The 13,361-nt window shown below is 41.3% G+C and overlaps 1 protein-coding gene across 1 annotated transcript; it reads left to right on the top strand.

Moving 5' to 3' along the window:
- The first annotated feature begins 1,899 nt into the window (after positions 1 to 1,899).
- fam8a1a (family with sequence similarity 8 member A1a) lies at positions 1,900 to 7,426 on the top strand. Its single transcript, XM_076106071.1, has 5 exons — positions 1,900 to 2,591; positions 2,893 to 3,013; positions 3,219 to 3,342; positions 4,124 to 4,263; positions 4,381 to 7,426. The coding sequence occupies exons 1-5, from the start codon at positions 2,186 to 2,188 to the stop codon at positions 4,523 to 4,525; spliced, it is 936 nt and encodes a 311-aa protein (XP_075962186.1). The 5' UTR covers positions 1,900 to 2,185; the 3' UTR covers positions 4,526 to 7,426.
- Positions 7,427 to 13,361: the final 5,935 nt, after the last annotated feature.

The raw sequence follows: 13,361 nt of genomic DNA, 5'->3' as shown, positions 1-13,361 counted from the left end.
TATTAGGAGGTGGTTCAACTGTAGTAGGACAGCACTGAAGGCCCAGGTATAAAATACACACAGCCCGCCACTGGGGGCAGACTACTAATTTGTCAATAAACTCAGAAATTTGAGATCCATAAATGTGGCTGCTGCAAAGCATGTGCAAAAAAACATGTTATGTGCCTGACCTGTGGAAAGTATGACAAAAAAAAAGATGCAGCCAGTTTCATATTTGTGCAAATGGTTCTACCATTGTTTAATGCAATATATTTAATTATATTTAACGTATGTATCATTTATTTGAATAGTAAAGCCTATTACTACTAGTACTGATGGTTGTATTTGATGTGTTATGGTTTTGTGATTTTGTATGAGCCAGCCTCTGCTGCTCTCTTGTGGTGCTACTGAAAATTGGTGTTATTGGAGTTAGGACTAAGAGGGAAAGGCTACATATTTCAACAAACACAACACTTACCTTAATTCTTACATTAATAGTGACACTTAGTTATAATGGACACCTTTTCCTAAATGTTATTCAGTAGTTTTATTCTTCATGTGATACTGTTGCTGAACCTGTTCAGTCCCTGCATGGTGTTGTTTATGTCCGTGTATGGCATAACTAAACATTCAAAGGCATACATGGTATTAGATTATATCTGAGAACAAACTGGTTACGCTGAAATAAGTGGACCTACCGGCGTTTTGGATTAACATGAAGAGGTCAATAAAAGCTCTTCAATTGCTCACATTTCCTTTAAACAATACATGATATTTGTTGTGATATTTTTTAAATATTTATTGTTATTTTTTTGACCAGTGTAATAAATAGTCTTTGTTACTATGCTTCTATGACAGGCATGTCCAAAGTCCGGCCCGCGGGCCAATCACGGCCCGAGGTCAGATTTTATATGACCCGCACCTTCTGTCTTAAAATGCATTATTTATGGCCCGCCAGCACAGTCAAAACGGAATGAATAAATCATACAAATTCAACATGCAATTCCTCTTTTTACCTCATGGTGGCAGCACCACTCTGTAACTGTCTGGCTGTTTGAAATTGGCTCTGACCCTTGACCTGTCATGTTACGGCAAGTAAAAAAAGGAAAGTCGATAATGAGGGCCGCGGCTTCCAGGAGAGGTGGAGATCGCAATATTTTTTTCACCGAAAACCGAAACAACTGTGTCTGCCTAATTAGTCATGAGACTGTTGCCTTGTTTAAGGAATATAATGTAAAGAGACACTACGAGACCAAACATGCTAATGCTACAACAAGCTATCAGAGAGCGACCGTGCTAGAAAAGTGAAGCACTTTTCACATTATCAAATCTGGCCCTCTTTGAAAGAAGTTTGGACACCCCTGTGGTAATATAACAATGTCAGGAAGTAAAGTGACTTTTTTTTATCAACCTGACAAAATTACGTTCTTGTGGGAAGAAAAGAAAAGAAAAGGCAACAATGTAACTTCTTTACTGTAACTTCTTTACATTCTAATAGAATGTAAAGAAGCTACATTGTATCAGAATGATTCTATTGAAGTTATTCCTTTTTTAAATGTTTTAGACGAGTCACTAATCACTTTAAAATAGTGATTATAGCTGATTTAACTTACAGACATGAGATTGATCTTCTCATGTCACTCTCTTTATACAATGATATAAATTCATCCCCGTTTTATCTACAAGGCTACTTGTATTGTTTAAAATAATGTCAGCAGGGACTGTTGGCCCTTGGGCATTTTCACATTATCAAATCTGGCCCTCTTTGAAAAAAGTTTGGACACCCCTGTTCTATGAGAAAGTGAAATTTGGCCAAACCGGAACACAGGAGGCTCCTTTAAATGGATCATACCATTAATGACAGAAGGGGGGGGGGGGCTTTCATTATTAGCCATTCCCACAACGTGATGGTGTTCAGCTGATATCTGCTGCAAAAATAAGGCAGGCATTTTAATTGTAAATTACACATTCTTTTTATTACATTTGAGTGACCAAAATAGTAAACAATGACACACAATTGGAAATAAATGTCTTACGTTGAGCGCCCCGGAAGTCCCTGCATTTACAAACGCACTTGGCTCGCGCTGTGCTTGTTTCCAGCTGGGAGCTAATGAGTGGGGTTAAGGAGATCTTACCTGACAGCGTAAAGACGACTTAAAACCAGATTTTCCTGTCAAATTAGGCGAGGCCGTGAAGCGGGTCAGACATGTTTGCAACAACGACGACAGACAACCGCCGCGATGGCCCTGAGGGGGACGAAAAGTCCTCACAGACAACCGCAACAACGGAGTACTGCGCAAAGTTGCAGCAGTGGATGTGGCAGTATTACTGGGGGTACGCCAACTGGCAGAGCTGGCTTGCTATGTCAGCCTATCCCTTCCCTCCTCCGTGTGGTTTCCCTACGCCGGGGAACAGCGATCAGACACCCGGTGCACACGCTACGACATCCGGCATTGGGCAGCAGGCTTACGACGCGCTGAACCGGTACAGTTACCCGTATCCCCTCGGTTTCCCTGCATCCTACCCTCATCCAGGTGGCCCCCACACGGAGCAGACCTCCGCTACCGATGCCCGGCCAGCCCAGCTGCAGAATGGGAATCCACCTCAGGCAGGTATGGATCCGTTCGACAGGGAGTTGCTGTAGCAGTTAAAGGCCTTAACCCGTCCAAAAGGCTGTTCAGCCTGCAGATATATGTGTGGGCTTTAGGCGTAAGCTAGGTCATGGGTCTGATGGGAAGCAGGCTTATTTCAATGTATTGCCCTGTGGACACAAGCATACCAAGGTCTTTCTCAATGCTTTGTTAACCTCTGAGAAGTCCAGCAGACCTACAGTCAAGGTTGGACTAGTGTGTGTGCCATTTTTAGAAATAAAAGGATTCTCAGTACGCTTGTCTTTTCATCTGCTTCACACAGGACGGGAGTACACCATCCCCTCTCCTCTCCTGAGGTTCCTCGCTGAGACAGTGGACTTCTTTATCCTGTTTTGTGTGAAAGCCACCATTGTGCTGTGGATCATGCATCTGAGTGGAATGAAGTGAGTGAAACTATTGAACACTGTTCAGGGGAAAGGGATCATTCCACAAAAACAGCCTAATCTAGGCTAACCAGGTCCTGGTGTTGCTGTGTGTCGGTTATGCAACATACTGAACTTGCGTGACCAAAGAGTTTGCATCATTGCTTTAAGGCCAAGCCGTTTTCAACAATGCCCTGATCTTCACTGTCTGTCTCTCTTTTTAAAGGGACATTACCACATTCATCACCCACTTCATTGTGGAGGAGATAGACGAGAACACGTCCATGGAGGACCTGCAGAAGATGATGGCTGTAGCTCTCGTCTACAGGGTGCTAGTCTGCGCCTACGAGGTAAGTCACATTTTGCACTGTTTTGACAAAGGTGATATAGATTTAATATGCAGCATTTAAGTTATTGAAAAGTCACACGTCAAGCTGTGTAGTTCATGTTAATTAGCTGCGAATGCATGGTCATTTTTCTTTAGCTTGTCAGTCATGGTTTTGTGTTAATTAAGATGGCAAAACTGGGTATCGCAACACTTGATAATTCACCAATATTGATATATTGCCCCAAATTAATTTCACATTGATCCATTCGTACATTCAGTAACCTCTTTCAAGTCTACAGGGAGGGAACATTCACCATTTTTGTAGTTTTTTACTTAGTTGATATTCTTACCGTTTATTACTTGTTGCTCTTGTTTTTTACTCTGTATCTTGTGTGCACTGTCCACTTTGCTGCTGTGATCCTGTGAATTTCCCCACTGCGGGACTCATAAAGGATTATCTTACCTTATCTTATATTGTCCGTTCACATTCAGTATGAGCTGCCTCATTTGACACGTGCTGTTGTTTAATGTCGGGCACAGTCGGAGTTCTTCTCCAACACAACATTACCTCCCACAGAGGACAGTGATGCAACGTTGCGTTCATACTTACCTGAGATGAAGTCATGTATCGTGTGTCTTGTTCGACTTCAGCATCAGCGGCTGGTTTTCCCTGGTGGGAACCAGCCTTGGGACATTCAGACACCTCGGCTCACACTAATGCCATCTGGCAGGTTTCCTTCCATCCAAGCTTTTGACATTTGTTTGTACAAACCTGAAAAAATTTGTCCTTCTTGTCCAATCAGACCATCTGTATTTGGGGTGCTGGTGGGGCCACACCGGGGAAGTTCCTGCTGGGCCTGCGGGTGGTGACGTGTGACACATCCACTCTGGTCCGACCAAACAGAGTCCTTGTGGTCCCGGCTTCTAAAGTCTCCCTCTCTGCGTGAGTGATCGCGTGCTGGATATTAAAGTTAAAGTCGTATCCAGTAGTCTCTGTTACCTGTACAGCACCTGTGTGAGAATTCTAACTCTGGTTTTGTTTTGTCTCAAACATTCGCAGCTCTACAGTGCGGGCCCTCAATAAGAACTTCTCCATTGCGTTCCTCTTTCCCGTCTTCATCACTCTCCTCTTCTTCCAGCACAACAGGACTGTGTATGACATTGTGGCAGGGACCATTGTAGTCCAGCGCAGAGGGGGCAGATAGCCTCTCCTCGGGCAGCGCACACTCTCTCATATTTGACAAGAGTAATGAAAATGGCGCTACAGGCCCGTTTGTGCCGAGTGTCTTTTTAAAGTTAAACCGGTCACAAATGAACTACCGACAAAAGCGATGCACTGGCCCATTTCTTCACTGGATCAAACAAGGACGGCACTTTAAAATTCGATGCGTACGGGTTTAAGCCTGGTTTGCTGGAATCAAAAGAATCCCGCTTTACATCTTTTGGTGTGAGTGTTTTTTTTTTGTTTGTTTTTAACCACAGAATCAACAAATAAGCTGTCAGGAAACCCTCTTAAGTATTGTGATTTTTGCAAAATATGTTCAGCTGTAAAGGGTGCTGTCTCATATGATGTGAATCTTTAAAATATGTGCTGTGTCATAATATACTGCTTATTTATTTCTGTGACTTTAAAGTCTTTTATTTGTAGGGTTCAATTATTCATCTTTTACAAACAAACATATGCCATCAGAACAATTTGACACATTTTTATACTCGCAACAAGAGTTCCACACATAAGGGCTTTACATTTTAAGATTAAAAATGATTAGCTTCTAAAAGCAGCATGTTTTATGCATTGTTCTTTTCTTCAAGGTAATAATGGCGAATCAATTGTTTTGTTTGCTAATAATTCTTTGTTTTACATTTTAATTATTCACTTAGACTGAGGAGAAAATAATGCCAGGCTTATTTGTACCCGTTCTTTGTGCCTTTTAGATATGCTAAAGTATTGGTTTGTTATTTGAAATGGGGTGATAACTTTTCTCCCCGGTCTGTGCGGTTCAAACAGAAGAAATGGTGTTCGTGAATCCCCTGCTCATATTTTCTGTCTTCAGACTTGTGATCAGGGCAACCACTGATTGTCTGATCTGCACTATTGAACCATATACTGCTCATGTCAGATTTCCACTCAATATGCATTATGTGAAACTCTTCTGGTAACGATTGTCAATGATTTATCCTCATGTTATAATGTTCAGCAGTCCAGAGTTTACTTCAACCCGCAGTATGGCTACTGATTGTTAGAGTGGCGCATGAGTTATGTGAGATGTTGACGCTGCAATCATATTTGGTAGATGGCCTCAAAGATCCATGTCTTGAAAGACGATCTAATTCAAATATTTGATCAAAGAACACTTTTTTTTTTGCACATGAAATCTAAATAACCCAGGAACATTTTGATAAAACCTAAACAACAAAAGAACCTGTTGATCTAGCATTTACAAAATGACACTGAACACCACTTAGGCAAGGTGAGTTTATTTGTATAGCACATTTCAACAGCAAGGCAATTCAAAGTGCTTCACATAAAAGCATCAAAACATAAGGCAAAAGAAAAGGAGATTTAAGAACATTCATTGAACAGTCATTAAAACACTAAAAAGCAGTGTAAGAAATGAAATGCACTTAGGAGGAAGCTTTTGAAGATTAAATAAAATATTCCGTGTAAGCTCTTTTCCAAGATTCTCATTCTAAGACGTTTGTCCCCTTACTTAGCTTAAATGTAATTGATGTACTTGTTTGGTCCTTGATTACAAGAACACAAGTGAGGAACACGTGAAGTATTTGAGTGTGTGATCATAGTGCAGTGTCCAGTGAGTATTGACTACTGTTAATCTAAAACAGCAGGTGTCCCGTTGTTGCCATTGGGACAAAGTTTCAGAGGTCAGCAAGTTAAAAAAAAAGGGCTGATTTAGCGAAAAAAAGTAAGTGACAGGATTTTCAGAATATATTAAGAAATCAATTTCCTTTGTCTCATGCCTGAGAATGTGGGGGATAGAGCTACTGTGCAACATAAATGCAGGATTAAAGGGATTAGCTTTACTTAAACACCTGTAAAGGACATTACACGCTCTGGTGCAACCAGCACCTTGTGTGCACCTTAATGTCAGCATTTGCCTTTAACGGCATCTTTTAAACTGACTAACTTCCAGTTAAGAACTATGACAAAAGTCATCCAAACTAACCAACCTCCACTACAAAGATGCCATTCAATTTACCGTAGGAATAATGTGTGTTCGCATTGATAAATTCCTAATTTTTTTTCTTTTTTTTTTCTCCATGATTAAAGGAAAAATGTAGATGTTCAGTTCAGACGTCTTGCATCTTTTAGTTTGACTGTTCTCCACAGTTGCTGCAACACTTGTTGCCACATGGGGGCGACATTAAGCAACAAAGATCGTTGCACGTGGCCCAAATACAGTGGACGGAAATAGACCTCAGATACTGGATGTTGGCATTCGTTTCCAGAGATATTTTTTGCACATAATCTTTGTGGAATGGTAAAAAGCCGGGCCTGTGTTTTCACTGATGAAAAATAACTTTTATTGTAACAGAGCAAAAACACATGCTGGCTTGCACAGATCTATTTCTGCAGTATACCTGCCACCTGTCTATTGGTCACATTGACAAGACCGACATGACAGCCTCTCCTTTTGATCCTCACACGACATTTTCTTTCCTCTGTGACATCTCAAAGCATCTTTGGGTTGCTGACATCTACAGACTCACTAGAGCAAAACTATACCTGTATATGAGAAAGTGTTGCAAGGGGATTTACCTGGACAAAGAATGATGCAACTTGTTGACGATGCTCTACTAACTACAAGTCACACGGTTGTAGTAAAGTAGGTGCATAAAAGAATCTTATTGTTATTCACTGTGTGTATGTGCTTTTCTACATTTGGAACAATTGATTTTATGTTGTAGCTTGTGGTGCTTTTTCAACTTTTAAACCCTCAAATCTATATTTCAATGGAGTATTAAATGTAGAGGCATCATCAGATTTACTATTGATTTAGCAGCTCTAGATATACTATGGTATTGGTCTGGTAGTACCAGTGTATCGCCTCCTCACATATCAATAAACCTTTTGAAATTTGATTAAAGGACTGAGATAATTAATATGTTTACTTACATGACAAGCGAGCTGTCATTCCGAGGCAATTTAGTTCAAATGAACTGATGCATAACTTCAGTTGCACTATTTAAATGTGTTTTAATTTCCAGTTCCAAAGTGCTGTGGAGTTGAATTTGTATGAGCCGTGTTCTTGTAAGATTAGCCAGGGGCATATTTTGTCTCACGGTCCCAGTAGGAAGACACAGCGTTCGTTCAGCTCTCCCCAGAATGGTAGGTTTTTAAATAGCAACCATTAATCCTCATGAATTAGTAATTATCACCAGTCTCCTGCCAACGTTCTCACTCCAACGTGCACACAAATGAAACAAAAGACACAAATCAAACTTTTTCTTTTACCAGCGCTAGTCTTTCTAGTTTTGTTCTCTTGAGCAGTTTGTGCAGCGTGTCATGGCAGCCTTGTTGTCTTCATCTGTACATTTCTTTGGTGTCTCCCCCTTTTTTTTTTACATTCCCTCCGAACCATTAGACGTTTAGGGATCATCCTGCTTGCACCTACACCCACATGTGTGGTGTGAAGTCAATGAGGTGTGGTAGAACATATGTAAATGCAGTTTCTGAATTATAAATGTGTTACATCTTCCATAAATGTAGAGCTTGCAGAACTTAGACATGAGTAAAAAAAAAAGTATTAAACTCCCTAAATGGCTTTGAGGCAAGCAGGGGAAAAAAAGACTATCCAAACAATTTGTCAGCCATTGTGCCTGTTTTAAAAGTTCATCACAGCATTTTGTCCTTTAGTAGCAAGTTTTTTTGTGCTGCGAGTCATGAGTTGTTCTCTGTGCCAAAGAACTGAGAGAGGGGCTTAGCAATAATTACGCCTCGAGTGGCTCTAATACAAATTTCACAGGGAGACCGAGTGGAGAGAGAGAAAGCAACAGAAAGTGTGAGATGCAGAAAGGGATTAAGAGAGAGACAAAAGCCCAAGAGGGAGGAAAGGATTGAAAAGGGGAGTTCAAAATGAGGAAAAAAGGGAGAGGGAAAATGGGAAGAGAAGTGGCGGAGGAAAGGGAGGAAGAGAGGAAGAATGAGAGGGAGCGAGTGTGAGAGGCTGAGGGACACCATGCTTGAAAATTCTCTCTGATCTTTGAGCCGTGGGACCAGAGGGGATGGGATACCCTGCAGAACTCTATTAAAATTCATCCAGCCTCACTAAAGCTCTCAGTTATTATACAAGAGAAGCCCTGCACAGCTCAGCTTTCTCTGTTTTGCTCTCTGTCACATGCTCACAGCACGCACAAGGCAAACAGATGCACACAACACACATAACCAACGTTGTCTTCACCGTCAAAGACACCTGAGGTCAGCTGACAATGCTTTTGAACCAGGTCCCAACCTCAAGGTCTGAAAAGTGAAGCCAATGCCAAAGTGCATTCAAGTTGCATTATCTTTAACTGCCAGCAGGGGGCGTGTCCTCTGGTTGCAAAGAGAAGTCTGATGGCATAGAAGTCTCTAAGAAAATGACCCCACTTCTCTCCTGATTTATTACCTCATTAAACATAGTGAACATGAGTTCATGGCCACAAACATAGCTTCAAGTCTTCTTCAATAGCATGATGTTCATTTGGTAAACTATGGTCCCATTTTTAGTTGATGTTTAACCTGTGAACAAGTGGGCACCTTTTGAAATAAACTCAATCGAGTGGCACTGTGACGTTTTTGTGTTATACTTGTTATAATTTAGCATCACATGTACATTGTCGTAGTTTGAACTTCTTTTTCTTTACTTTAGCAAACCAAACTAGATTCCTCCCGAGGGTGGCTTTGCTGTATAGTTCAACTTCTTCCAAGTCATTGGTAGATTTAATAAGGTAATTAAGGTAATTGGTTTGCTTTCAAAGTATAGCTTCCCCAACACTGCTAAGTAAAAGTAGAAATGGTTGGTTTGAGTGTATTAACAGATTGAAAACTTGTGTCAAATGATGATGGTATGGCTCATTCACTTACGTCATCTTTCCTAACTACCTTACTTAACCTCTGGCTTTCTGTTTTCATGTTGCTGTCATGGCAGCATGTGGTTTACCTCATTGTCCTCATCCGTATATTTCCTTGGTGTCTCAAATTCCTTCCAAAACCTTTTAGGCCTTCAGGGATCAGTGGATCATCTTGGAGCTTGCAACTGCACCCACAATGTGTGGTGTGATGCCAATGAGGTGTGGTAGAACATTTGTAAATGCAGTGTCTGAAATATAGATGTGTAACATCTTCAATAAATGACGAGCTTGTGGAACGCAGATACGAGTAAAAAAAAGAAAGAGTAAATGGCTTTGAGACAGTGAGGGAAAAAACACCAGCCAAACATTTTGTCAGCCATTGTTCATGCTTTTAAAAGTTCACCACAGCGTTTTGTCCTTCAGTAGCACGTTTTTGTGCTGAGTCATGAGTTGGCCAGGTGTGTTAAGTAGATTAACCAGGTGTGGTCAATAAAAAGTAAGTGAAAATGGAAAAATGTGATATTTTACATGTCAGTATCAACTTTAATCACATCTGCCTTATGCCTCATTTCATGTTGGCTGAAAGTATACTGAGTGAAGTTTATGCAGGCCTACACACACACACACACACACACACACACACACACACACACAAACACAGAGACACATTCCACTTTTACAACAGGACTTTCCATCTGTTAGAGAAATTCACTCGAGGCCGATGTAAAAAATCATTAATCACAGGACATTTATTCTTGCAAGAAGGAGACAGAGTTGATTCACATACAGAATGTACATCAAGGCTGCTCTGAGTCTCTGCTATATATATACTGCTAAACACAGCAGTGTGGTGGTACGGGGTAATTTACGATAACTTCTTGTCACGAAAGATAACATACACACGTATTGCGTTTCACACAGCACGAAAACCTGGAACAACACTTTAACAGTTTGTTCTAGTACAAAGGTCACTTTCTCGTAATCAGGAAGTCATGGTCGCAAATCAGCCAGGCGTAAGTATTGACGCCTTCTACAGGTTTATTTAGGGCAAGCAGCTGCAGTGTTCTTTCGACAGTCTTCCGAATAGACTAAACATTTGCTGAGACACCTAGTGTCACAGAAAGTTCACACGAATCTATTTGAGGACACAGCTCTGAACACTTACAGAGGACATGAGCTTATCTTAAATGTACAACATTCACTAATGATTAAATGCATAATAATTAGTCATTTAGATGTTTCCCAACACCATCTGACTCAGTAGTCTGATATTTCAGAAGAATTTTTATAAAGAGACGCTCCACCCTCAGATACCTCACAGAGTTTCATTCAAGGCCTTTGGATGCTCTCCATGGCTGCACAGGGCTAAACGGCCAACAACAGGTCTTTGTGCTCAGACCAGTGGTTTTTTTATGTCTGCATGTGCCTACTCAGGCACTACTGCATTGTAGCAGTAGGATGAGCTGCGGGACCACTGTGTGATTGACAGACACACTGGATAGTGAGAGAGGATGAGTAAATGAGGATGGGATGGATACTATTCCCGTATAAAGTATACGGGAATAGTAAAGTGTCTGAGTGGTGAAGAAGATGTAACAGAGCGGTTGGTAGCATTAGCAAATGTTAGGACACAACTCCTCCCTCGTGAAGGGAATATTAGATTACAATCCATTGACAGACAGTTGTGTGTTTAGACTATAACCCAGACATTCTGCGTATCGCCCAGCAGAGGGAGTTCCCTTTGAGTGTACTGTCTGCCTCTTCACTCCCCGGAGCAGGCCCTTCATTGGTTCTCCCAGGCAGCTCAGCCAATCGGCGTGCTTCTGGGCCACAAACATCTGAAGTAGTAATAATGTGGAATGTGCTGGCTCGGCATGAGCTGTCAACTGGAGCATGTAGTACTATACTATATGCGGATAGAGGGAGGAGACGGGTAGAGAGGAGGAGGAGGAGGAGGAAGTGGTCAGCACTCGATGACAAGGCGGTAGTCTTATTGTGCAGTGTGTTAATGCGTGTGCTCATTTGTGTGTGTGTGTGTGTGTGTGTGTGCAAAGCTGTGCTGTCAGCTGTTCCAACATTGCCTAACACATGTGCCCCACCCTCAGTGCCTCTCCCTCCTGTGAGTTCACACACACTTTATTTTCTCACATGTACACTCTTGCACAACTTGTACCCACACAGACTTGTGAACAATTATGTGAACCCAAAACCCCCTCTCTCTCTCTCTCTCTCTCGCTCTGTATATCTATCTATCTATCTATCTATCTATCTATCTATTTATTTATATATATATATATATATATATATATATATATATATATGTATATATATGGTGTGTGTGTGTGTGTGTGTGTATGTGTGTGATTAAATCACTATACTGACCATAGTCGTATATTTAATCCCTCAGCAGACTGACTCTACAAAACATTTGTGTCCTCTGTGAGGCTGTGTTGTTGAAAGATGGCAACAGGTTACACGCTACCAGGCCCTCACCGCCAGCAGTGACCCAGGATTAGTGCCTCTTCAGCGGGGCCTCAGCAGATCTCACCTGGTTCCCCTCCTGATGGAGCTATGTACTGTATGCAAGGAGTCCCGCAGACTCACAGATCTAGAAATAATCCTTTACAGGCTGCTGGCACAAGCGTACTGTGTGTCCATATGTGTAGATGTATACAGTGTGTCTGCAGACAGAAAGCATGTGTGCATGTGTAAAGGAGGTGGGTGGCAGCAGAAGGTCTGAGAAATCCCATCACAGGTGGCAGAGTAACAATCTGATGGGTCATAATCTGGCCTGCTGACTGACAACATGTGTTAATGGGTCAGCCACTGGAGGTCTGCTATTAATAGAATGGAAAGCAAGCAAGCACAGGCATGACTGCACACAGTGCGCCGATCAACATACAACATTCTCCTCCACAGAATAACTCTCGTATGATTCAGTTGTCTGCTGAATATTGTTTTGGTGGCTGTTAAGGGAAGTTGTGAGATTGAGATCAAGACCCCTTTTTGAGGAAGCCTGTATACAGAACATAAAGTACAGTATACGAATGCACTGAGGAGACAGTTCTGACATAAACATGTACATACTTTAATGGTCAAAACAGCAAATTGGCAAATTAACACCAAGGATATCAACTGCCTGTGAATAGTAATAATGGCACGCAGGCTTTCAAGGGTTTCGGTTGCCCTTGATGGATGAGCTGTCTCAGTAGAGCTATTAGAAGGCAGCATGTGTCTGAACATTTCCATTTAAATTAACATTGCTCTTTATCAATGCTAGTTTGATCTCCTTTGCTTTCGACTCCAGCTTATTCCCACCTCTTAGCTGCCAGTGCTGAGCAAATGTTGTTAATATTGCCATTATATTTTTTTCTATTTCCTATGATCTGTATGTTGTGCACGGCAGTGTATCCTTTTACATGTTACAGTAATTCCCTTCAGTTTGACTTGATAAAGATTGATGTCCTGTCCTCCACCGGCCGGAGCTTTGGCTGTTTTTGCTCTTGTTTCTTGTCACACATGGTTCATTTCAGGACACATCTTTTACAACACGGAGGGTAAACTTCACAATCCATAACTTGGTACATCATTTCATAATCAGCTGTGTGTAAGGAGGATGTTGAGTTTGCACTGGTGGTGTAATGTGCCTTTGCCCCAGTTGTGTACATTTGATCATTTAGCCAAATTAGCCAAAGACATTCATAGTGTTTATAAAACCTCTCCTTTTCCATCTTAGATGAGAGAAGAAAAAGGAAACCATCATCTTCAATAAATGACTCAAATTCATATGTTATTTGAAAAGCCAGTGAGTTTAAGCTTGTGCCAAGTTGCTGGTTCATTTGTAGGACAAAGTATGCCCTGTATTTTGGACTTTTAGCTTTATATCAAATAAAGCCTGCAGTGGATACTGAAAGCATGCAGCTAATGATCCATGGTCAGGCCAGCTAGTACACTTAAAAGAGTCTGCATAAT

The sequence above is a fragment of the Anarhichas minor genome, unplaced genomic scaffold (assembly GCF_050575085.1).
Source record: "Anarhichas minor isolate MPS153535 unplaced genomic scaffold, ASM5057508v1 ptg000033l, whole genome shotgun sequence".
Classification (NCBI taxonomy): Eukaryota; Metazoa; Chordata; class Actinopteri; order Perciformes; family Anarhichadidae; genus Anarhichas; species Anarhichas minor.
This window is presented reverse-complemented; position numbering and strand designations above follow the sequence as displayed.